The 24269-nt window shown below is 41.5% G+C and overlaps 4 protein-coding genes across 4 annotated transcripts; all 4 read left to right on the forward strand.

Moving 5' to 3' along the window:
• Nucleotides 1–6: 6 nt before the first annotated feature.
• Nucleotides 7–1293, forward strand: LOC108037458 (leukocyte receptor cluster member 1 homolog). Its single transcript, XM_017114032.2, has 3 exons — nucleotides 7–110; nucleotides 166–265; nucleotides 318–1293. Exons 1-3 carry the CDS (start codon nucleotides 88–90, stop codon nucleotides 1089–1091), a joined length of 897 nt encoding a protein of 298 aa, XP_016969521.2. The 5' UTR covers nucleotides 7–87; the 3' UTR covers nucleotides 1092–1293.
• A 601-nt stretch (nucleotides 1294–1894) lies between these two features.
• Nucleotides 1895–6722, forward strand: LOC108037465 (protein slender lobes). Its single transcript, XM_017114038.2, is given in 7 exon segments — nucleotides 1895–2063; nucleotides 2236–2322; nucleotides 2388–5044; nucleotides 5046–5178; nucleotides 5181–5686; nucleotides 5755–5976; nucleotides 6041–6722. Coding segments are annotated over 7 exon segments (4089 nt in total). The 5' UTR covers nucleotides 1895–2026; the 3' UTR covers nucleotides 6488–6722.
• A 1614-nt stretch (nucleotides 6723–8336) lies between these two features.
• Nucleotides 8337–9759, forward strand: LOC108037454. Its single transcript, XM_044458973.1, has 3 exons — nucleotides 8337–8455; nucleotides 8522–9193; nucleotides 9422–9759. Exons 1-3 carry the CDS (start codon nucleotides 8377–8379, stop codon nucleotides 9757–9759), a joined length of 1089 nt encoding a protein of 362 aa, XP_044314908.1. The 5' UTR covers nucleotides 8337–8376.
• A 1553-nt stretch (nucleotides 9760–11312) lies between these two features.
• LOC108037466 lies at nucleotides 11313–24262 on the forward strand. Its single transcript, XM_017114040.2, has 3 exons — nucleotides 11313–11713; nucleotides 20690–22495; nucleotides 22555–24262. Exons 1-3 carry the CDS (start codon nucleotides 11630–11632, stop codon nucleotides 22861–22863), a joined length of 2199 nt encoding a protein of 732 aa, XP_016969529.2. The 5' UTR covers nucleotides 11313–11629; the 3' UTR covers nucleotides 22864–24262.
• The last annotated feature ends 7 nt before the right edge of the window (nucleotides 24263–24269 follow it).

Below are 24269 nucleotides of genomic sequence, written 5' to 3' on the forward strand. Positions count from 1 at the left end.
AGCAACCGATACTTATGTACAATCGAGTGTACCTATCGAGCCAATCGAATATCTAGACAATTTGCTTGTGTTATTTTTATTATAAAAATGAATATTTTACCCAAAAAACGGTACGTTAATATTATTTAAACAATAAATGCCAATTTAAATCCTTGTATTCCTTAGCTGGCATGTGCGTACCAAGGAAAACATTGCCCGTGTCCGTCGGGATCAAGCGGCTGCCGCAGCGGAGGAGAAAATCCGTCAGGACAAATTGGAATTCGCAGTGGGTATCTTTAAATGTATCTAAAAGTTCCTCTACTAAAACCTATATGTAGGAGAGCGAGGCACGCATTAACTTTCTGCGCCGTCAGTCGGGTCTGCCGGAGAAAGTATCCTCCGCCAAGGAAACCCAAGATGTGCCGGAGTCCAGTACTGAACCAACGAAAGGAGTTGATCTCTTTGCCGACTACAAGAGCCATGTAAAGACCACCAATAAAGACCTAGAAAAGGAGCAGAAGGAGGAGCAGGAGAAGTACGAGAAGCAGATTGGATACCTCACCTACTTGGGGCAAGACACCAACGAAGCGCTCAAAGTGCGCAGCTGGTACGAGGTGGCTCCCAAACGTCCAGAAGTGGGTGATCCCACTGTTACAGAGGCTCATCTCAAGCAAAAGCTAGCCCACGATCCTCTGACCCTCATCAATGCCCTGCTGCCGCCGGAAAAGAAGGATGCCAAAAGCGCCACCAAGAGAAAACGTGAAAGGACACCCACTCCTCCGTCAGAACCTTTACCATCCCAGAAGTCAAAAAAACACAAAAAGGACAAGAAGCATAGCAAACACAAGAAGCACAAGGGTCTCAAGAGCAAAAAGGAAGCCAAGGAAAGCCTGCTGACCGCCGAACGCCAAAAACGCGAAAAGCTGGAGAGACTGAGAAAGGAGCGTTTGCGACGGGAGACAGCGGAACGTCAGCGTTCCGAGGCTCTTTTCGCGCCCAAGGAGCCGGCGGTGGCCGACAGTGCAGCATCCACGCCAGCTCCCACGCCTAGGATAGTCCAGAAGTATAATAGCCAGTTTAATCCAGAGTTCGCCAAGCAAAACATGGTTTAGGGTCTTGGCTTTGAAGCTCAGATCCCTATGAATTTATAAGACTTTCTTAGCAATAGCTGATTGTAAAATAATAGCTGTTACTACTAAACGAATATTCTTAATATATTATAATAATAATAATAACAGTTGAAAATATGAAGATTAAAAATGAAATATGAGAAGGATATTTTAAATAAAATACCACAGGCAATCGATAAACCTATAATCGTAACGCATTTTTAAAGCATTGATAATTGTAAAATGTCCTTTAAATTTTAGGCATTCAGTAAGAAGCCATAAAACCAATTTAGTTAATTAAATCGGGCTATACGATGTGTGTAGATAAGATAATGAAAACTATATTTGTTATCAAGTCTTAATACACTTGATTTAAAATAATCTTGTGTTTTCTTATGCTTTACTTCAATTTAGCCATCAACGGTTATGGCTTTAAATTCAAATTAATCACTGTCCATTACAACATATCCCAAGGCGGAAATAATTGAGCACCAGCGGCTGTCATCATTTAAATTTAGATGTAGCGATAAATCCGGTTTAAAGATAACGGCCTCTCGATCACCAGCCGAAAATCAGTAGTGCTGCATAACATCAAAAGAGAGGAAACTATTGCCTGTTTTTACCATTAAAATAAATACTTATCAGTAAAATGTTTCTCAAATCAGATAAATTATGGACAGAATCATTGAATATTCTATTAACCAAACAAGATCCACCTAAAAGCTGTAATAGTTTAAATTTTAACGGCCGGCGCACAAATGCGCAACAGCCGCCTAAAGTGTTGGAGAACGCCGTAAAGCGGCACATGTAAATTGATTTCATTTTTGGCTCGGCGTCTTTAAGTCTTCGTTTCTTTTTCTTTGTAATTAGCCTGCGGGTTTAAACCTTTCTTGATTTATAGTTATTGTTGTGTGCCGAAAACAATAGAGCCGGGCCAAATGGATGATAATACGGAGAATAACGATGGAAAACGCGGTGAGTTGGTTTTGCCAAAAAAAAGCAACGGGATAAGCAAGTCGGTGCTCCAAAGTCAGCCATTTTTAAGAGCTCCCTTTCCCAAGTCGCCTGGTTTTTTAAGTTCCCCAACTAAAACAAAGTTAATAAATTCCTGAATTATTTATTTTTGCCTATTTCACCACAATGGTAGTCACGCGGGCACGCACTCGCCGCTTGTCCGTGCTGGAAACGGACAGTCGACCGAGTACTCCTCAATTGGATACGGCGGCAGAACGAGGTAAGTGGAGGTTCTATCCATGTCCTGGAATCCCCCCTTAAGACTTTGATTTCCCCCTTCAAAAGGAACCGCCTCGCCACGTGCCACACGCCGCACTCGCTTGAACTCGTCCACTTTGGATGTGAGGACTCCGACGCGCACCAGACGCGCCTCCTTGGCACGCGGCGAGACTCCCGAGCCGATCACGCCCTCTTCAGTGAAGAGGACCGCTCGCACGCCGGCCAAAAATACCAGATCCGTGCGACAACAGCTCACGCTCACGGAAGAGTCCGAGGAGATGGAAATTAAGCTGGAAAAGCCCAGTCCCACTTCTAGTCCGGTACTCAGTCAGGCCAACGCCAAGCTGGAGCGGAAGCCAAGTGCTAGTCCCGTGCCCAAGGAGCCCAGACGCACAGCCACGCCCACACTGAGTGACGAGAAGCGGGTGACGCGCTCCATGTCGCAAACCCCCCCAATTGCGACTCGATCGCCCAGCAATACTTCACGTGATCTAAACACATCCCTGGAAGACTTGGCAAAGGCCAAGGGAGAAAAGACCATAAACAAAAACACTCCAAAGGTGTCGGTCAGGCTGGAGAAAATGTCGATGGCCAAAGTCTCGGGAACAAAGGCAGAGGTATCCAAGCAATTGGTTTTACCGGACGAAGTCAAGGAAAAGGCACCTCCCCAGGAATCTGCTGGGAAAACAAATAAAGCTGAAACGCTTTCTTCTGAGGAATCTAAAATAACCGAACTTAATCAGGATTCCTTGAAAGATACTGCTAAACTTCCATTCTTAAAAACATTTAACACACTTGCACAAATCCAGGCTTCGAGCAAATCTTTAAAGATAGAAGAAAAACGGGAGATCCCACAATTTGAAAAGAAAAACGAAACTCCGCAGAAGGTGCCACCTGTTGAGGATCCTAAAATTGAAAAGAAAATCAAAACCCCACAGAAGGTTCTTCCTGTTGAGGCAGCTCCGAAAATTGAAACCCCGCAGAAGGTTCTTCCTGTTGAGGCAGCTCCGAAAATTGAAAATCCTCAGAAAATTCAACCAGTTGAGGCAGCTCCTAGTATTGAACAGAAAATCGAAACTCCGCAGAAGGTTCCTCTTGTTGAGGCTCAACTTGTTGAAGTGCAAGAAACTGCAGATAAAGACGAATCCATGGAGGAGCAAGAGTTTTTGGATGCAGAAGAATCGCATGTCGAGGCTGAAGTGCAGGTCGATGCACCAGTCCTGGAAGAAGAACAATATGAGATTATAGATTTAGACATGGATGAGCCCATATTTTCTCCGGAAGCCTTAAAAGCTGAAGAAAACATTACAGGCAGTGAAGGAACTCCGCAAAATAAAACAATGGAAGAAGAAGAAAATAAGTGCAAAGTCGAGATAACCGATGTTCTGAGTCTACCAAATCTAACTCCCGGTATAAAATCTCGTATTTTGGCTCCCCTTTCTCAGGAACAAAAGAAATCTGTAGGCTTTAACAACGCCTCTGATGATTTAGAAGCCGAAAAAACACGGTTTCCAAAAACTCCCGGCCGCGAAAAGGTGCCAGTTTGCCGAACATTCACCCCAAAGGCGGAGACTCCAGTAAAAATAGCCCTGCAAAAGGGGCGAAATAGTTCCACTCCCATATTGAAGGATCAACCGCTCGAGCTGTCCATCGGCAAGGTGGAATTGCAGCCAGCGCCTCCCCAAATTGATGCCATCAAGTCTTTCGATGAGGTGGAAACGAAAAATGCTAGGGATGATATAGTCCAGCCAGCCGACATTTCACCCCTTAAGCCTGAGAACAAAATACTTGCTCGCCTAGAAAGCTCAGACGAAGTGGATGAAAGAGAAGGCGAAGAGGAAAACGAAGAAGACGAACCCATGTCCGAGTTTGTGGACCTCGAAGCTGAAGTGGCTGGGGAAGATTACGAGTCTGGAGACTCGATGGACAGTTCGATGAGACGAGAGATGGAAGAAAACGAAATTCCGAATGATGGAGAGTCCGTTGGAAGTAAGGACACCGAGGAGTCAACACCAGAAGAATCTGAAGGCGATGACTCCTTTATAGTCTCAGACAACGAAATCGAAGAGGAGGAAGTGGGCCAACTCTGCTACTCCTCCGATGAGGACGATTCTCCTGAAAAAATCACAGAGAAGACCAGAAAAAAGCGTCGCCGCATTATGATGGCTAGTTCAAGTGAGGAAGAGGAGCCCGAAGTACAGGACAAGGAGTTAAACCAGAGCAAAGCGGAGAAGCCCAAAAACCAGAGCAACTGCTCCTCCAACGCCAGCAAACTGAGCGAGGCTGCCCAAATGATGAACGCCAGCGAAGAGAAGTCCTCGACCTCGGAAGCCGAGCTGGAGAGATCCCGCCAAGTCGTTCTCAATGAATTGAACAAGTCTGAAAGATTCAACAAGACAGAAACTCGTCTGGACTTGAGCGTCATGGAGGTCGATTCTTCGGATCACGACGAAGTGGTGGAGCCGCAAAAGGTTAGCGCCAAGGGCAACAGAAGTGTCTATGAGATCATGGATTCCGATGAAGTGGAGGAACTCGAGGAAGCTGATAAGAAAGAGGAATCCGATGCAGATGAGAAAGCTAAAAACGAAGACGCTTCACCTGTTACAAAATTCACATCGTTACAAACCCAAAAATCGTCAAAATCTGCCGATGAAGAGGCTTTGTTCGCCGAGTTGGCCTCTAGTGATCTGCGCCACTTGGAACCAATGTTCAATCCGCTCCAAGAAGTCTCGTCGCCAGTCTTTGTATGTAGCAAGTCCCGAGTTGGCAGCCAAGGAGCCGAAACTGAGACGCCGCAGTGATCGTGGCAATGTTGGCAGTGACTTCTGCCCCTCGCAATCATTTGTCGAAATGGTTGCCGAAAAAAAAGGCAGAAGAATAAGCGCAAGCGCTTGTCAAAAAGCTTATCGGGCGCTCCCGATGATCTGGAGGATATGGAAATCCAGAACGAGTGCAAGCGCATAAAAAGTTCACGCGATGATTCCACCGTATCATTGGAGGAGGATCCCGAGACAGAGGCTGTCGCCCAAGAAGAGCCTTCCGAGGGTGAAATCTCGGATGCAGAAGTCCCCAATATAGACGGTAGTAAATCTTCACCCCCACAAACTATAGTGAAGGATTCTCAAGAAAAAACAGATACTGAGGAATTGCCCGAAACAGCAGTCGACTCTGTGGAACCTTCACCAGAGGATCAAAAACCGTCCCAAGCACAGCAGCCGCCCGAGGAATGTCCAAAGTCAGTTAAAACTACTAAACCCATCGAGAAGGCGCCGCCCAAAAATGAAAAGGATGTCGAGTATTACTTAGCATATTGTCACAACCTCCTCGAGGCAGCCAACGAGGCTAAGTTAAAGGAGAAGAAACAGGTGAGGCCCGAGGTCTTTAGAGTGTATGAGTATTACTTAACTAATGTTAAACTGGTATATATTTTTAGCACCTTGCCACGGGAACAAAGCAAAAAAAACCAAAGCGACAGGCTCAGCAAGCAGCTCCCAAAGCCTCAGCAACCACTAGCTCTGACATAGAAGCAGCGGGAACGAGAACCTCCAAGCAGCCACCGCCGCTCAAAAAGGATATCAAGCGCCTGCAGGCTACACGGCAGGCTGTGGGTCATGCTGTTAATCTGCTGGCGCCTCCAAAAGCCACAGATGGAGAGGTAAGTTTATCATGAAATTTTCTTGTCAAACTAGACATCATAATCCCTAAATTTTGCTATGTAGCCTCGTGCGCTCTCGCGTAAATTGTCGCCACAGCCGCCAGTGGCGGACAAAAAGGCCGCCAAGCAAAAGAAGCACCAGAAAAAGCAAAAGCCACAGGAAATATCGCCGGTAAAGAGTTCCGATGAGGAGAACCACGGCCACCAAGTGAATCGTATTCGGACGAATGCTGGCTATGTGACGGTGGTTACCGAGCCGCTTCAAAAAATACCCAAAATAGAGCTAATTAAGACCAGTTCGGGTATGATGCGCGTGGAGCCGTGCACTCCCAAGCAGAAGTACTTCCGCGAGCTGCCTGCCACACCAAAAATGCATGGATTCCGCGAGGAGCCAGGACCGTCCGGGATATCGAGGAAGCGATCAAAGCACCAGGCATCTAAGGTCGAAAACAATCCTGCCAAACAGTCGGCGCTGCGTTTCAAGGAGCAGATTTTTGCGCGAAAGTCTTAGGATAACTATGTTAAAAGACTAGTATTATCGGTTGGAAATGTCAAGTGCACACAATCCATACTTCAATTTTTGTTTCTTTAGTTTACCTCTTGCCAAATTGAATTTGAGTATTCTATTATTTGTTCTTTTAAATATTTGTTATGGAATTTCCCCCACACCTTGTCAATAATGAAACTTTTTCCACATCGCTTATTCACATTTACATCAGAAATAAATTTTTTTGTTGAATATTAAACAATTTGTTGTCGGACATGTTAAGGAAAAGTAAAAGTGCTGCCGCCTTTAACAAGGGTGCTGAAATATTTTTTGTAATTCCATATATTGATTCCGGGTATATTAAATGGTCATAATGAACACTGTCGTTGTCAATAAACCTCTTTTATCGGTTTTAAGGATCCAAATCCTTAAAAACAATTATCAGACTTATCAAAATTTCAATTTGTTTCATTCCAAACGTTTGAAAATGCATGAAATGGAAAATAATTTGTAATAACAATTTAAAATAAAAATAAGAATACACTTTTAAATTTTGTAGATGACACAAAAATAAGTTTGGACCAAATGCGTGTTTTGTTTTAATAAAACTTTAGCTAAGGTACAAAATAATTGCATTTGTGGGATAACCCAACACTAATGGATATAATCCCCAACACTACTAACTTTTTTTTTTGAATAGTAGGCTGGTGCTTCATAGACGTCAATTCCTCTTTTTTCTGACTTGCTTTAATCGCTTCGTAAAGATTTTTTAATTTGTCTGAATTAACGAAAAAAATGTCGATCAATCTATCTCAAAATCGCTTGTCTTTAAAAAAGACACCCCAGTTGGATTCGGAATCTAGTGCTAAACTTTGTAAGTTATTCTCCGCTTTTGAAGTCGCAAGGTTTATGAAGCTAAATTGAATTTCCCATTTTTACCAGGCCCTGTCAATTTGAACCTTAGTACTCCGATGCCAGGACCGCAGGGGATGCCAAGGAAGCTATCAATGCACCAGGCATCAAAGGTCGAAAGCAATCCCGCCAAGCAGTCGGCGCTGCGCTTCAAGGAGCAGATCTTTGGCCGAAAGAAACACTAGTATTAAGGGTTGGATATGTCCAGTGTACATAATGCTTACTCCAATTTTTGTTTCTTTCATTTACCTTTTGCCAAATTAAATTTAATTTTTGTATTTTTTGTTCTTTTAAATATTTGGTACGAAATTTGCCCACGCCTTGTCAATAATGAAACTTTTATTTAGTACACATTACTTATTTACATTTACATCAGAAATAAATTTGTTTGTTAAATCTTAAACAATTTGTTGTCGGACATATTAAGCAAAACTGAAAATACTGCAGTTTTTTTTTACACGGTGTTGATACATTTTATGTAATTATGTATAATTATTACTAATTATGTTAAAAAGTCATAATGAATACTTTCACTATCATTATTTCGTTATCAATAAACTTCTTTTATCGGTTTTGAGGTAAAAATCCTTAAAAACAATTATGTAGACTTATAGAGATTTCAATTTCAAATTTTTGGTAATGTGTGAAATGGAAAAAAATTTTAAAATAAAATAAAAATAAAAAAAGAATACATTCTTAAATTTTGTAGATGACACAAAAATAAGTTTGACACCAAAAGGGTGTTTGATTTTAATACAACTTTGTTTCAATTGGGTAAGGTAAGTACTTGCAAAGCGTTACCTAAGGGCTATACATTTACATTTGTTTGTATAACCCAACACTAATTGATATAATCCCCAACACTAATAATTCTTTTTTTTTTGGAATAGTAGGCTGGTGTTTCAAAGACGTCAAACTTGGTTTCCCCAATTCTTCACTTTTCTGACTTGTTTCAGCCGCTTCGCACAGCTTTCTTATTTCTCTGAATTAACGAAAAAAAAATGTCGGTCACTCGATCTCAAACTCGCTTGTCTTTAGAAAAGACACTTAAGTTGAATTCGGAATCTACGGCTGAACCTGGTAAGTTATGCATTGTTTTTTCAAGTCGCAAGGTTTTTGAAGATAAATTGGATTTCCCCCTTTTAGCAGGGAGTCCCAATTTGAGCCTTAGGACTCCGATGCGCCTTAGACGCGCCACCCTGACAACCGATGCATCCACTTCTGTGGTGAGGGGCAGGCCCACTTCGGCCAGATCCGTGGCCCAGAAGCTCACGCCCATAGACGAGATTGCCTTAAAGCAAGAGCCGAAGCCCATTGATACTACCAGGGGCTTTCCCAAGAGGCGGTCCACTTCGCTATCGTTCCCAGTTGTCGGTCTTTCGGGCACACCAGGTCCATTATTGCCACTTGATCAAAACGTTTCCGTGAAGAAAGATGCACAAGTGGAACCCGATAAGGAGTTACCATTGCAGCCATCTCCTTTAGACTCGACCGTAACAAAGAATACTGAACGCAATCCAGATACATTGAAGGAATGTCGAGTCAAGTTGGCGAAGACATATACAGAAGTTACTCACGGCAAAGGGGCTAACAAAAAGTTGGAGTTTGATGAAGAAAACAAGGAATCGCCTTCTTTCCAGGCTCAAAAATCCCCGAAAGAAGCAATTCTTCTCGATGGGCCAGCCTCTGCTGGCAGTAACTCGCAAAAGGCACTTGTGGAACCCGATAAGAAGTTACCTTTGCAGCCATCTCCTACAATATCTACGAAATCTGAACTTAGTCTGGAAACATTGAAAGAACCCGTGAGTAAATGTGGAAGTGGGAAAAGAAAGGCTAACAAAAATATAAAGTTTGATAAAGAAAACAAGAAATCTTCTAAGGGCATAAGAATGACATATGCAGAGGGCAGTAACTCAAAAGGCACTTGTGGCATGATAAGAAGGCTTTAGCACCTTTAAAATAGAATTAATTTTTTTGAAAAGATAAAGTTTGATAAAGAAAACAAGAAATCTTCTATCCAGACTCAAAAATCTGCGAATGAAGCAGATGTGCCAGCCACTGGTGGCAGTAACTCGCAAAAGGCACTTGTGGAACTCGATAAGAAGTTAGCTTTGCAGCCATCTCCTTTAAAATCAACGACATCTGAGAAATCTGAACTTAGTGCGGATACATTGAAAGAATCCGTGGGTAAGTCGTATACAGAGGGTACCCACGGCAAAGAGACTAACCAAAAGATAAAGTTTGATGAAGAAAACAAGGAATCTTCTCTCCAGACTCAAAAATCTGCAAATGAAGCTCTGTTTCTCGATGGGCCAGCCCCTGTTGACATTAACTCGACAAAAGGCACTAGTGCAACCGGATATGGAGGAAGAAGTCACCTTTAGAATCGGTGAAATCTAAGAGAACTTCGGATACACTCAAAGCTGAATTAGAAAACAAGGTATCTCCTTATTTACAGGCTCAAACTTCTGCGAAAGAAGTAAATTATCCAGTTGTTATTGTCGGTAGGTCGAAGTGGGGAGAGAACAACAAAAGAAAGCGTATTTCTAACTCTTCCGAGGATCCTGAAAAAATTGTTCAAGAGCCCAAGCGCTTTAAGACCTCACACATTGAGCACACAAAGAATACAAAACGGTCATCTGGTCGAAAGGCAAAATGGTGTATTCCTAAAATGGAAACTAATGCCGATTCTGGGATCTTACGTCCAAGGCCCCGTAACCAAATCATTAATTCAAATCAAAAATCGTTGGTGGCAGAGGACGAGCGACGGGGTAACAAACGAAAGCGTTCGCCGAGCCTAACGGATACTTCTAAGGGCAGGTTTAGGGATGCTGTGGAAATGGGATTGCGCCAGAGGTGCAAGCGCCGTAGGAGTTCCCACGGTAAGTCCCCAAAGTCATCGAAGGAGGGTCATGAGAAGGCTACCACCTCGAGGAAGGATCACGAGAAAGCTACCACCTCGAAGAAGAATCACGAGAAGGCTACCACCTCGAAGAAGGACGACAAGTCGGGTACCACCTCGAAGAAGGACCACAAGACGGGTACCACCTCGAAGAAGGATCACGAGAAGGCTACCACCTCGAAGAAGGATCACGAGAAGGCTACCACCTCGAAGAAGGACCACAAGACGAGTACCTACTCGAAGAAGGATCACGAGAAGGCTACCACCTCGAAGAAGGACGACAAGTCGGGTACCACCTCGAAGAAGGACCACAAGACGGGTACCACCTCGAAGAAGGATCACAAGACGGCTGCCACCTCGAAGAAGGCCATCAAAGCTCAGAAAAAGGCCATCAAAACTCAGAAGAAGGCCATCAAAGCCCAAAAGAAGGCCAAGACGCAAAAGCCAATGAAGACACGTGGCATTCGCACGAATGCAGGTTACGTCGCTGTGGCCAAGCCCACTATCGAGTTTATTAAGACTAGTTCCGGCACTATGCGAGTTGAGCCATTTGATCTCGAACAGCATTATTTCTGCAAATACTTTTTCAAATTTCTTGACTGATTTTTGTAGAGTTTTTGAGCACTATGAACTTGTAACAAACAAATATTCAGTCCTTATATTCAGTGCTCAAAAAAATTTGTAAAATTAGTAATTACATTTGATTCTGTAACTAAAAAGAAAACTTAAAAAATGTAACCCTTTCAAAGTAGATGGTGGACACGGGAATTTAGTTTTTTGAGGGTTTTAAAAGGCTAGTCCACACCCCTTCTCCTAGAAATCTAGATATAAGAAGGAAAATCTTCGCAATACCTAGTTGATTTTGGTTTTTCTAAATTCTAACGGGTTTAATTCAAATTATCTGCCAGCAACTACATTTTTCCAAGACCACAACCATGAATGGCTTTTGCGTTGCAATGTAATATTAGGGTATTTTCGAAACCTGAACTTGGCCACACTGATACGCCTCTCATTCTCTCCTACCGTCTCTTATGCTCTCATTTTTCTTTCGAATTTTGACCGCGGAGGGTTGCACATTACTGCTGCTCCTCGAAACCGAGACCGGTATTTTTAATTGTGCGCGCCTGATAACTGCGATAATTCGAGCGCCATGTGCGGTGGGTCCTTCTGCAGGAAATATAATTCGAAAAGTGCATAGATCTTTCATTCCTAAGAAAACAACGGTGTTTTTTGCTTTTGTTTCACACTGTTTCGCTTTCTGTGCGCGAATACCGTTTAACTCAACGGTTCCTGGAAGAAGCAGAGGGACGACCGAAAAAGCGCAAAGTGGAATCGATCAAAACAAAAAGTGCATGCTAAAAACAAAAAATATCACAATGTTCGAACTGGAGGATTATTCGAGCGGCATACACGAGGGTTTCTTCAGCAAATATGCGGTAAGGAAAAGAGAGCAAACAGCGTAATAACTTTTTGCAAACATTTTGCCGGCCGGCCACACAAACACGCATACACCCATACGCGTGTGCTCACACAGACGGGCGCAAGTTTATCGCCGGATTTTTGAATTTAACGTTCAGTCTCCACTCCCCAGACCCCCAACCGTTCCCATTCCCACCTGAAAAACCCACCACTACGATGAACAGTTTCGCGGCGAAACTTTGGTTCCACTCGCTATCTCGCTCGCCCCTGCAGCCATTTATTCCCCACCTCGCTCGCTCTAAAGCTTTGTTGTTGATTCTGCAATTCGCCCTCGCCGCGTTTAACGTGCAATTTTGAATTTCGAATTCGCCCCCATTTATTTACGCCAGTGTGTGCGTTTGTGTTTGCTTACATTTGATCGTTAAGCTTTGAATATTGCCTTTTCGCTTTTTGTTCAATGAACGGATGATTAATTACAACCGGAACAGACAGCGCCGATAATAAATAATGGACTAGTAGTTCTACGGAGATTGTGTACTTCCTCGTCTTGACTTTGTTGGAGGTTACTAACTTGGCTAGCTAAAGAATTCACCTCTGTTAACTGACTGTTGTACTAAATCCTAGTCAATCAGCAATGAACTTTAATTCCTTTTTGTTGTAGGAGACTTTCAGTATTGTTTTACTCCTATTATTATTAATATTCCTAAATAATTTTACTCAATTCAACCAGTATAAGTCTTTCTTTTGTTGTAGTCATGCGCAATTATGTGGCTTATTTATTTTTTGTCACACAGTGATGGCTAAAACAATAGCAAAGCTTAAACTTAATATTATGGATAGTTGGTTATAATTGCTGAAACCGAATATAAATGTATAAGTATATTGAGATAAAAATTGCATTCTACAAGCCTCAATTTGAAAGCCAATTGCTTATCTTTACTTACAGCGTTATATGTCCGGTTAGTCCGATGAATAAGGCTTGGTTAAAATATTGCTATAAGTACATTTGAACATGGAAAATTTCCTTTATATTATGTTTATTTTTTAAAAATAAATTTTAGTATTTATGACATCCAAGGAAATTTTTTTGCAACATTTTTTATTAATGGGCTAGAAGGATTTTTAAAAAATTGAATTTAAAAATTAATAGAAATATATTTGCAACCGCAGTGTGTAAATGTCAATTAAACGATTTCATTTTGTTTGCTGTAGAGTTTTGAATACTTTGCAACGGAAAATTAAAAAAATTGTATTTTGTTATTAGGAGAGGCTTAAAATAGGTGGCTAATGGGATCCTGGTGCTATTTTCTTGGCCGCAACTGTGACCCTGAGTACTTTAGTGTGTTTCTCCGCTGGTTCGCTGAGTTTTTTCGTCTGGGGGCCTCTTCTTCAGCTTTTGCGTTTTAAACTTTTTGAAGGCCAAGCGTTCACCTCGAACCTCTTGGTTTTTAACTGTTTTAGCCGCGGCAACAAAGTGGCAAATGATTTTGGGTCATTTTATGTGGTTAAAGTTTAAGTTTGAGCTAAAATTGACAACCCCACAGGAGAACTGACCTCCAGCAAAGTTAGCATATTTTGAGATGGAAACTCAAAACTACTGACTTGAAAAACATGTGCGCCTGTTAAATGCAACATGCAAAACTCCGCACACACAAATGCGCACAATCTACAAGTGTTGCGATTGCGAATTGCGAATGGGTGTGTGTTTGTGTGTGCGCGAAGGGGAACAAAGGAAAGCAAACCAAATACAACGTTTTATCTTGGGTGGGAACAAAACAAAATAAAAAGAAAACAAAAAAGCAACAGTCGACAGTTCTCACATCAAAAGCTTTTCTCACACCTTGTCCATCTCTTTCGCACTGTTCTCTTCCTTCTCTTAGGTTTCGGCAACCTTTGTTGCAGCAACATGGCAAAAAAAATAAAAAAGAAAGAAGTAAAACAAAAATCAAAGCAAAAAAGCAACAAAGAAGAAACTTCAAAGTTCAACGCGCTTTTCATTGGGGTTATTTTCAGTGGGTTTCGGGGGGTGGTAATGTACCTACCCCAAAGTGCAGAGGAAGTGAGAAAGAGAATGATATAGGGGCTGTGGGAGGAATGCCACTTGTCTGTTTTCGTTCTGCTGCCGAATATGAGCGCCCATCTGTATGCCGCATAGATTTTCTCACGGCCCTCACACACAGACAAACGTGCCCACTTTTTTTTGGTTCCCCAACCGCCTGCCCAACTCACACAGGAACTGAAAGAAGGTTTCAGTTTTTGGGGGAAAAATTCATATAAAGTGTGCCAAAATTGAGAAAGAGTTCATAAATATCTTATCAAACTACATTTATAACTTAAAATATTTTATAATTTTATTCTCAGAAATAAGCCAAACGAAGACCGCAAGGTCTATATAATATATTTTTGAATAAGAAATTTTTAATATTATATATGGACAACATTATCCACGGAATTGTCCAATATATTGTATACTCGAGACATATTTAAAATGCTTAAAAATAATAATTTAATATCCAGGGAATAAAACAAATTAAATTTTGTAGACAACAAAATTAAAATAAAGAACATTTAAGTTATAACAAAGAATTAAAAAAGAAGCAATGATATTTTTCATAATAAGTTGTCTTAACTAGTTGTTAAAAAAATTAATTTATTGAATCCGCGAGATACTTTCCCAAAACCAACTAATTAGCCCAAGAAACTAAACTGAACGAATGTCGTTCGGAGGCAAACTTTCCCAAAAAGAGAGATGACAAATGGATATTCAGGCTAAAAATAACTTTTTGCAAATGCTGATTTCTGATTTCCTAAAACACATGCACTTAATGAATGAAATAACCCAGGGAATCTGCCTTACTTCCCGCTAACCAAGAGATTTAAAAACGATTTACGACTTAGGGATATATATACCTTTTGGTAGGGATTTGGCCGGGCATTCAGGCAAGCGACTTATATTGCAGCACCATAAAGTAATTTATAAATGGGCGCTCATGACATCAGGGAAGATTGCATTCAAGAAAGGCCCAAGGATAAATTGAATGGCCTACCTGAGTGAGGGATTCCTCCTGTTCCTGCTTTATTTGCCAACTCCTCGCTATTTCGCTGTGTGTCAGCAGAGTTATTCCAATTCCTAGGTGAAAGGCGGAGAAAGATGCGAGTTGCAACAAAAGACAAGAGGCAGATGCAGGAAATACTAAAAACACGGAACAATTCCGAGTGACGAGTCCTGCCGAGAAAGGGACGAAAATACCTTCAGAGGCTTCTTGGTTCGTTGCACAACTTAAAAAGGCCAACAGGCAGCTGCAACTGAGCAGAAACAACTGAGCAGCAACAACTTTTCGGGGCATGGGGCAGGGGTTAAAAAGAGGCAGCAGCAGCAGGGGGCTGTGCTGTAGGCCTTGTCGAAGTTTTACTGACAACTTTTGCATTTTCCTTTAATCCCCTTGATGGCCAAAAAGAGCTTGCTGTGAACTTTGCTCGCCTGTTCAATGCATTTTTATTTCGGCTCATTTTTTCGACAATTTTTTAGGGGGGCAAAAAATAAGAAAAAATATGTTCGAAACAGGAAGGGTGGTGTAGAGAAAGGCAGGTTGAAAGTGACTTACTTTGGCTAGGCCTTTTACTGGCTTTCCTGAGCGCCGCATTCGAAAGCCGGTTGATTTATTAGGGCTCTTGGAATCAAGGATTTATTAACCCTTCACCCGCACACGTTTCTCGTTTTTCTACCCCATGAAAGAGGTGTGATAAATGGCAATTCCTTGCACCAGCGGCCCGAGCAGTAAACTAATTAGAGTCAGGAAGTTTCCTTTCCGTTGGCAAATGCAATCCAAAGCAGTTTATGATTCTAGAATTGCAACTTACAACAGGAAGAAGCATAGAAAACTACAGTCAAAGGTACAGTGGTATATCGATAATGTGACTTTTATACTTTCTTTTGAACAAATTTAAGCCCTTATATCGTGTAATTGTTATATTTAGGTCAATTCGCAAATCACAAAACTTAACCTAAAAAAAGATGTAACCGTTATTGAAATTACTTATCTTACAAAATAGTTTAAAAAAATAAAATTAAAATGTTTCCCATCTGTAATGTAATGTGAACCCTTTGGTTTTCTATTTTGTAATCCACTCAATCGATCACTTACTGTACCGCAAGCAACAGAACAGAACTAGAGACTTATCAACCCCCGAGTTGCAGCTGCCTGAGCCTGCTTCCTCTTCCCCTTGCCCATTCTCTTCCAATTTCGACTGGAAACTCGCAATTCAACAGAGGGCAGACCAAAAGGTTATCACACAGACACACACACACACACACACTCACTCTGGTGATGAGGAGGGGGAGGATGAAGGGGACCGAGCTGAGCAGGGAAAAAACGGACGGAAAAAGGGGCCTAGAGCGAAACCCTCAATCATTCCATCACTCCCATTATGGAGCGGTCTACGGGCCCGAGCAATATCATATCATCTGCGTTCTATTTCGGTTGTAATGCTCAATTAATGGCTGCGGGGGTGGAGGCGGATGGGGGTTAACTGCCGGCAAAGGGTTAAAGGGGTTGCCGAAATTGCCAAAAAGATCGCATAATTCAGCATGAAATCTGAACGAAATTGGTGATTCATATTTCGCGATTGGGGTAGATAAGAGCTAAGGGTTGTTGAGTCTTGTCTGAATTGCAAAAAATACAATAGTAATAAATATTCATTCTTATGTTGTCAGCATTACTAAAACTATTGGTTTTAATATTTATGAAATTGGTATTTCATGTTCCGATTGGTTTTATTTAAGGTTTTGCAATGGAGTTGAGAAAAATGGTAAAAGAGGGATAAACTGGTAAAAATTATTAAAGGGCTAAGAGATTTAATTGAATATTGTAAAGTCATGTAAATAAAAAATAATATTTTTATATACAAATTGGGTTAATTTATCAAGAAAGAAAAACTGAATGATAATTTTAGAGACTTAATATAGGAGAGACTTATGAAGGAAGCATTCAGTTGGCAGATTCCATAGCCTTTCACAATAGGGAAGAAATTAATGGACATTTCATATTAAGAACTTCTTATCCAAACATCTACCCTAGATCAACAAAGTCTGCGCTCACTCATAGCTGGGTACTTATAATACTCCTCTTTCAAATATCAATTAAACAAAATCATGGACACTTTGTTCCATTGACTCTTATCGCCAGTCAATACACATCGATTGAAAATTTGAGAAACTGCAGAGAAGTGCCAGCTGCTGAAGATTGCCAGCTGTCCCAGTCTTCTGTTTCCTTTCTTCTGGCTCCCTGACTCCCCGACTGACTTCTCTGTTCCGAGTTTCCCTTTTATCGGATGGGTTGCATGTTGCATGGTGGCTGGATTCGAATTTCGAGGAGCAACAATTACTGGCACTGGCTCAAACCAAACCGCTGGCCAAGACCTTTGGCCCTGGTCTCCTCGTCCGCTTATCGGGCAAACACCTGCCGTGAGGTAATTCGATTGAGTTTCGGCCAGGATGCACCAGATGCAGGGGCTGCAAGTGTGACTGGAATTGTGTAAAGCCATTGCAAGGTTGGGAAAGCAAACACTCGGGAGAAAAAATGATTACTTTAGGACAAAATCATGTTCTCTAATTTTAAAAATTTTTGAAGAATCAATCGTTAAAAAAATATTTAAGTTTAATAAGTGATAATTTGAGTTAAAAAGGCCAAAAAGCTTTTTTAAAACCAGACTTGTAATAATATAAGAATTTATTATTTATAATTTCTTATTTTTAAAAATGTCCAGAATAGTAAAGGTCTCCGAAATTCATATTAATCTTTATTTGACAATAATTTTTTCTGCAATACTTTTTTATTCTTGGTTTTAAAAATCAACATTTTCCCATGTGTATTTCAATCGCATATAGTGGGTTCAATGGGAACCTGGAAATGGGCGGAAGCACTTGAATGGCACTTGAGGTTTTAAACTGGCAAAACAAAGATCCCCAGCATCCTCCTCCCACCCCTTGGTATTCCTCACATCCCGATTATTCCGACAGACACATGGGACTGTGAATTGGGGGCGGGCTAAAGGGGTTGGGTGAAAAAAGGTGCTCAATTTTTGGGGAACCCCCATACTAGTGCCATCTCACTTTGATAGAGGACACTCAGAACATGCGCCTGCACCAATTTATGATATCCTGCTAAATTATGCAACTTATCATTCTCGTGTGGCGGGCTCTGTTTCTCTATCTTCCCGATATATGTAAATGTACATGACTACGTATGTATTTATATGCTCTTGTCTATCGATTTTTCAGCGCCGCCGCATAATAAAAACAGAAAAGTCGTCCTGTTTGGGGTCACCAATGGTCCCGTTCCTCTCTTTTTGGGGTCAGGTCAGTGTTTTGTGCTTCAAGGACACCTTGACATTGAACTCCCTCTTGCTCTTATTCCCATCTCGTTTTTTCTCTATCCATCTCTGTCACTCTTTATCTAACAGAAGCGCCACTTTTAACAGCTGCCCAAAAACTGTAAAGACCTCAAAATCATACTTTACTTTTCCAACAGAGCTGTGCAAAAAATTAAAATGCCCAAAGGCAAAAACAGCAAAAAGCAAGAGTACTTGCCATGTTTTTGCTGCCTTTGGTTTTGCTTCGTTTCTGTTGTCGCTGTTGCCCGCCTTGTTTTCTGTTCTCAGCAACTCGCCGCATGTTTTGTTGCCTACTGTACGCGCAACAGAGCTCGCAACTTCGCCTCTGTGGCAGCTCTGTTATGTGCGTTCTATGTTTTCACCCTCTCTTTCGCTCTCTCTCAACTTCGCCGCACACATAGAAAAAAAAAACAACAGCGAACAGCGCAAGCAAAGTTCCGTGTTTTTTGTTTTTGTACGGCTTTAATTCCTTTTTCCCTCGATGTCTGCAGTATATATATAAATATGTATGTATATTTGTATTTTTCCCCCTTTTGCTGTATTTTGTACTCTTTTCTGCAACATGCTGCCGCAACATTTGTATCCACTGGCGGATGTATCTGTGTATGTCTGATCTGAAGTTAAATCTAATATTTTGATATTGGGTGACCAAAAGTGAGTCACTTCATTTGAAGGGGGAGGAAACATTCGCCACTCCAGGCCCCATTTATAATGCAAATCGCGATCCCCTCAATTGTGTTGCATAAAACTTTCAGTTTTTCTGATATCCGGTTTTTGGTCACCGCCTTTGTTGTTGGAGTTGTTATTGTGTGGCCTTCTCGCGGCCTGGACATCGACTCCTTTTCCTCCCACTTTTGTTTATGTTTATGTTGTGTAAATACAGCGAGCGGCAAAATAATAGCTATAAAATTTGGCTTTAGATGAAAAGTACGCGATAAAAAGGGACTATAAAAAATATTGCAAACCTATGTCTTATAATTTTAGTAGTTATATACATACAGATCATATGTACAGAATTTTTATTTATTTGCTCTCAAGATCTAATATCTCTATCAAATTAAAAATATTCAAAATTTATTTTTATTTTAATGAGTGTTTAATTTTAAAACACTACTGTTGGGACCATAAATGTATTTAATTGCAATGTTTTGAATGTTTGTACACTCATACACCTACATAAATACATACACATATTTATGTATGCAGCACCGACTGCAGACTCTCGAAAAAAAAAATGTTTACATGTTGCCGACTTTGCTGATGATTTTTCTTGTTGTTGTACTGGTTCTGGTGTTGCAACATGAGTTATTTTCGTTGTTTTGTTGTTGGGCGTGCTGTTTGGAACTTACAGAATTTCCAAACCCCCACCTTTTCCCTATCCTGTCGCCTGTTTATGTTTTTTATTTATTTTTTTCAGCCTGCCTGCCTTGGCGCGTAAAAAACTGGTTTTCAACTCTGGTTTGCTCCTGTGGTCCCTCATTTATTATTGTTGTTTTCGTTGATGTTGCTGTTGTTGGTGGTTGTGCCTCATATAGAAAATGAAACCTTAAACGATCCCCAAAACGCATACATATCCACACTTTCATATGTATCTGCACGGGGATATCAGATTCGGACCCAGATTCGGGCGACTTGTGTTACAGATTTAATCATTATTACATATACATGTGTATGCCTATGTGTGTATGTTTATTATGCAAAGGAATTTTATCCCTACGAGTTGTTCTTAGGAAAATCAAAGCGCGGGAAAATTTTCAGTACATGTTTCTGGATTTGTTTATGTTTTGATTTGTGCTAAGCGTAGCAGAATTGACAATACAAATGTAGCTGTTTGGATGGCGATACAGTTAAAATGAAATATTATACCATGGAAAGTTTATTCCATTCTTGAATCGAATTTTTTGGATATATCCGTTTTCAAAAACTTTATTCCAAGTTTAATTTCATTATATATTGTAAAACTAAATTGAAAAAATACATTAGCTAAGTTAAAATGAAATATTATACCATGGAAAGTTTATTCCATTCTTGAATCGAATTTTTTTTTGGATATATCCGTTTTCAAAAACTTTATTCCAAGTTTAATTTCATTATATATTGTAAAACTAAATTGAAAAAATACATTAGCTAAGCTGCTATTAACGTTCTAAGGGGCTTCCTCTTATTTTCAATAGCAAATTTAAATTTTGTAATTTTCAGTTTCAAAAAGTTTTTAGCTCGCTATATTAACGTTGAGGTGCTTAAAATAAAAGAACTCCTTAAAAAAATTTAACGGATTCCCTCCACTGAAATCAGCACTTTTTTCTTTTTGTGTATTACAGCCAAAAAGATTTAAAAATAAACTTAATAAGCATTGTCAATGATATTATAATACCAGCATATTAATCAATGTCACAATTAATTTAGCTAGTATTTTTCTAAAACATCTTGCAATTTTGTGTATTTATTGCTTAATTGAAAACTCATATGTTTGTCTTGCTCGCACTAACGTATAATTAGGACTATAGTCCTTTATCTTAACAAGCCAAATTCATAAAAAATACACAACTGTCAGCTGCATTGAATTTATAACTAACATGTATGTCACTTCCGTTTTGCAGGATGCGGCTGGACCCTCGCTGGACTTTTACGTGTCCGACTCGATGCAGGAGATGCTGAACGTAGACATTCGCGCCGAGATCGCCAATGTGGTGGGCAGTTCCAGCAGCGACCTGACCTTATCCCTGGACCAAACGTTGGAGGCAATATCCGCCATCAATAACAACCAGGCCAGCGGAAACAGCAGCCTGCCAGTTTCGTACAATGCCAATGCGAATTTCCTGACCAGCAGCTCACTCCACGCCTCGCCCACCGCCAAATGGATGGGTTCGTCGTCCAGTTTTTGGTCCAACACAGATTACTATGCGGATTTGGGGGCCTGTGTGAATCCCATTTCCGTGATGCCGCTGATAAACTCGTCTTCCGGATCTGGATTTTCTTCGCCGAAGCGAAGCAAGACAGTCACATGCACTCAGGGAAGATCGGGAGCTGCACCCTCGTCTCCCAATGCCGAGAGGGATCAGCACAAGTCCCACCTGACCTTCTCGCCGGCCCAAATGAAGGTCAGTGCAGGCTCCATGCGGCGGGAGCAAGTGATGGCCCACATTCCCAAGCAGATATCCGTGGTCACGGGAACAGGAACAACAGTCCCTGCCACAATGGCCACAAATTCGGTGCTTCAGCGTCGGAATTCCTCGGCCGTGGATGCAGTGCGCAAGGATTTGGCCACAGAGCTGCGCAAAGCCCAATCCAGTCCAGTGCCCAATTCCGTGGAGGAGCTGGGAAAGGCTAAGGGATCCACACTGCTCACCGCGGGAGGTGGAGCCACCAATACCATTAAACTGGCACCAGGCATCGGCGGTCTGACCTTTGCCAATAGTGCCGCCTACCAGAAACTGAAGCAAACCACTTCGGTCAAGTCACCAACAGGAATCTCGCCAGGAGCGGGATCCAATATGGGCCTTAAGCGAGAGGACTCGAACAAACGAGGACTGCAGGTCAGCACCACACCAAAGAGCATTGCCTCGGCGGCCAACTCGCCGCATCATCAAATGCATAGCAACTATAGTCTGGGTTCGCCCTCATCCATGTCCTCCTCATCGGCCTCTTCTCCTCTGGGAAATGTGAGCAACCTGGTCAACATAGCGAATAACAACACCAATGGAGCTGGTGTCGGTTTGGTAAAGCCATTACAACAAAAGGTCAAGCTGCCGCCAGTGGGCAGTCCGTTTCCCAAGCCCGCCTACTCCTACTCTTGCCTCATTGCTTTGGCCCTCAAGAATTCGCGTGCTGGATCACTGCCGGTCTCGGAAATTTATAGCTTCCTTTGCCAGCATTTCCCGTACTTTGAGAATGCCCCCAGTGGCTGGAAGAACAGTGTGCGACACAATCTGTCGCTGAACAAGTGCTTCGAGAAGATCGAAAGGCCAGCCACGAATGGTAACCAAAGGAAGGGCTGCCGCTGGGCCATGAATCCCGAGCGGATCAACAAGATGGACGAGGAGGTGCAGAAGTGGTCTCGCAAGGATCCGGCTGCCATACGTGGCGCCATGGTTTATCCTCAGCACCTGGAGTCCCTGGAAAGGGGAGAGATGAAGCACGGATCAGCGGACTCGGATGTGGAGCTGGACTCTCAGTCGGAAATCGAGGAGTCCTCGGATCTGGAGGAGCATGAATTTGAAGACACCCTGGTGGATGCCATGCTGGTTGAGGAGGACGAAGAAGCTGAGGAGGATGGTGATGAAGACATGCTGAAGGAGTTTGAGGCCAATGAAGAGCGCCGTTCCCATGTCAACGGCAACCAGTCTAATAACCTGCCTATCAACCATGCACTGCTTGGCCAGAAAAGGAGCGATTTTGATATTGAGGTAAGATTGGCAAATTATCCCTTTTAAGTAGTGTATTCTAATAGCCCTTTATTCTTCAGGGCGACGAACTGTACGATGCCATCGACATTGAGGACGACAAGGAGGCGGTACGTCGAGCCATCGCCAACGGCCAGGCGCAGCACATCATTGAATTGAATCCCGCTGATTTGAATGCCAACGACGGATACCACCAGCAGCAGCCGCCATTGAAGAGGGCTCGCGTGGACATCAACTATGCGATTGGTCCGGCTGGAGAGCTGGAGCAGCAGTATGGCCAAAAGGTCAAGGTCCAGCAGGTCATACAGCCACAGCAGCATCTGCCCACATACAACAGGCGCAAGATGCCACTGGTCAACCGCATCATCTAGAGCGGGCACAGCCCCCAACCCATTACATTAATCAGTTAGTGCTAGGTCTTTGGTATTTAAGAAAACCCATGCTACGCTTACACATTATCCCTAAGTCCCCCCAACATTCAATATCGAATATCAGTTTTAAGTTTTTGGTTTCTTGTGTAGAACCCAAATTGTTATTCAATACCCCCTTTATTTGTAGTTCAGTTTGGCTGCCGTTTGATTTTAAATCTCGTTTCGAGCATGGGCCAACTGAAAAAGAGAGGAGAGCTTGTCCCCTCTGCCTTCGCTAAAATTGAATCTTTTCTTTAGTCGCTTCTCGAATAAATCTTTATTAATTATGTTTCACGAACATCCGAAATTTTGTTCCACTTGACGATACTTCGAGTCCGTTTCTCCTGACGCTTGAACAAATAACTCAATAGGTTCCACTGACGACGCATGAAGCATGTTAATTATTTTCCAGACTTGAGCCTTCGGGTGATTGAGCTGTAATTTTTGATTTGATCTCCTACTGACAAATGAAATTTTATCCTTCAGTTGATAAGGAACTTGACAATGCATTTCTGACAAATGACTCCACGGGTAGTCGTAGAATAAAAATAATGTGCAACACAACGATTATTTTGACAACGAAATGTAAACAGTAGGTTTATGTTTCCACCTTTTGTTGAGTATTACAAACATTTTCAGCTTAAATTTAAGAAAGTTGAAAAATCACACATACAAACAACTTGCCGGTCCAGTATTCGTATGCGAGGTAAAATGCGGATTTTTATAGAACTTTTGTATGTACTGTACTATATATATAAAAACTCAGCAAAACCGACAATTATTGTCGGAAAGTTCAGTCAATTAATAATATGGTTATTTTTTAAGGCGGTTCGGTATGTAAATAGTTTACACGCAGAGAAAAACTTGTATACTATGTGCTTAGCTGTAAGTAAGATGTATGTACATTTGTAAGCCAAACCCGAATTCCAAATGAAACAAGATCGATCCGAAAACCAATAAGACTTGAAAGAAGCGTACCCGATAAATGAACACATGATCAAAGCCTCAGAAGTAAAATAGTACAAAGAGCTAACTAAGTTACGGGCGAGTAAAACAAAGCATTTACAAAGCCAGCTCATGGATGGCTCATGGATATAAACCATTACGTTTTCTCAGCTGATGTTTCGACTCAGTTTTCGCATTCAACAATTCCATTAAACGAACCAACAACATTCATACAATTTTTGTTGTAATATTAGCACCTAAATAGCATTACAAAACTATAGTTTACCCCTAAGTTAATCTATGTAAATGATTAAACTAAGAAAGGACAATTTTTGTATAGAGTTGTTAGAAAATCAATTGACAAAACAAATTGAAACCAAAAAAAAATAAATAAAATAAAATACTAAAATTTGAATTCTATA

Source organism: Drosophila rhopaloa, unplaced genomic scaffold (assembly GCF_018152115.1).
Source record: "Drosophila rhopaloa isolate 14029-0021.01 unplaced genomic scaffold, ASM1815211v1 contig_178, whole genome shotgun sequence".
NCBI lineage: Eukaryota > Metazoa > Arthropoda > Insecta > Diptera > Drosophilidae > Drosophila > Drosophila rhopaloa.

Excerpts from the sequence above, each read along its gene's own strand:
- LOC108037466 (XM_017114040.2), top strand. The coding sequence starts at position 11,630 with ATGCTAAAAACAAAAAATATCACAATGTTCGAACTGGAGGATTATTCG. Across the intron at positions 11,714-20,689 it reads GTTTCTTCAGCAAATATGCG|GATGCGGCTGGACCCTCGCT; the intron begins GTAAGGAAAAGA and ends TCCGTTTTGCAG. Across the intron at positions 22,496-22,554 it reads GGAGCGATTTTGATATTGAG|GGCGACGAACTGTACGATGC; the intron begins GTAAGATTGGCA and ends TTTATTCTTCAG.
- LOC108037454 (XM_044458973.1), top strand. The coding sequence starts at position 8,377 with ATGTCGGTCACTCGATCTCAAACTCGCTTGTCTTTAGAAAAGACACTT. Across the intron at positions 8,456-8,521 it reads GGAATCTACGGCTGAACCTG|CAGGGAGTCCCAATTTGAGC; the intron begins GTAAGTTATGCA and ends TCCCCCTTTTAG. Across the intron at positions 9,194-9,421 it reads ACCCGTGAGTAAATGTGGAA|ATGTGCCAGCCACTGGTGGC; the intron begins GTGGGAAAAGAA and ends CGAATGAAGCAG.
- LOC108037458 (XM_017114032.2), top strand. The coding sequence starts at position 88 with ATGAATATTTTACCCAAAAAACG. Across the intron at positions 111-165 it reads AATATTTTACCCAAAAAACG|CTGGCATGTGCGTACCAAGG; the intron begins GTACGTTAATAT and ends TGTATTCCTTAG. Across the intron at positions 266-317 it reads AGGACAAATTGGAATTCGCA|GAGAGCGAGGCACGCATTAA; the intron begins GTGGGTATCTTT and ends ACCTATATGTAG.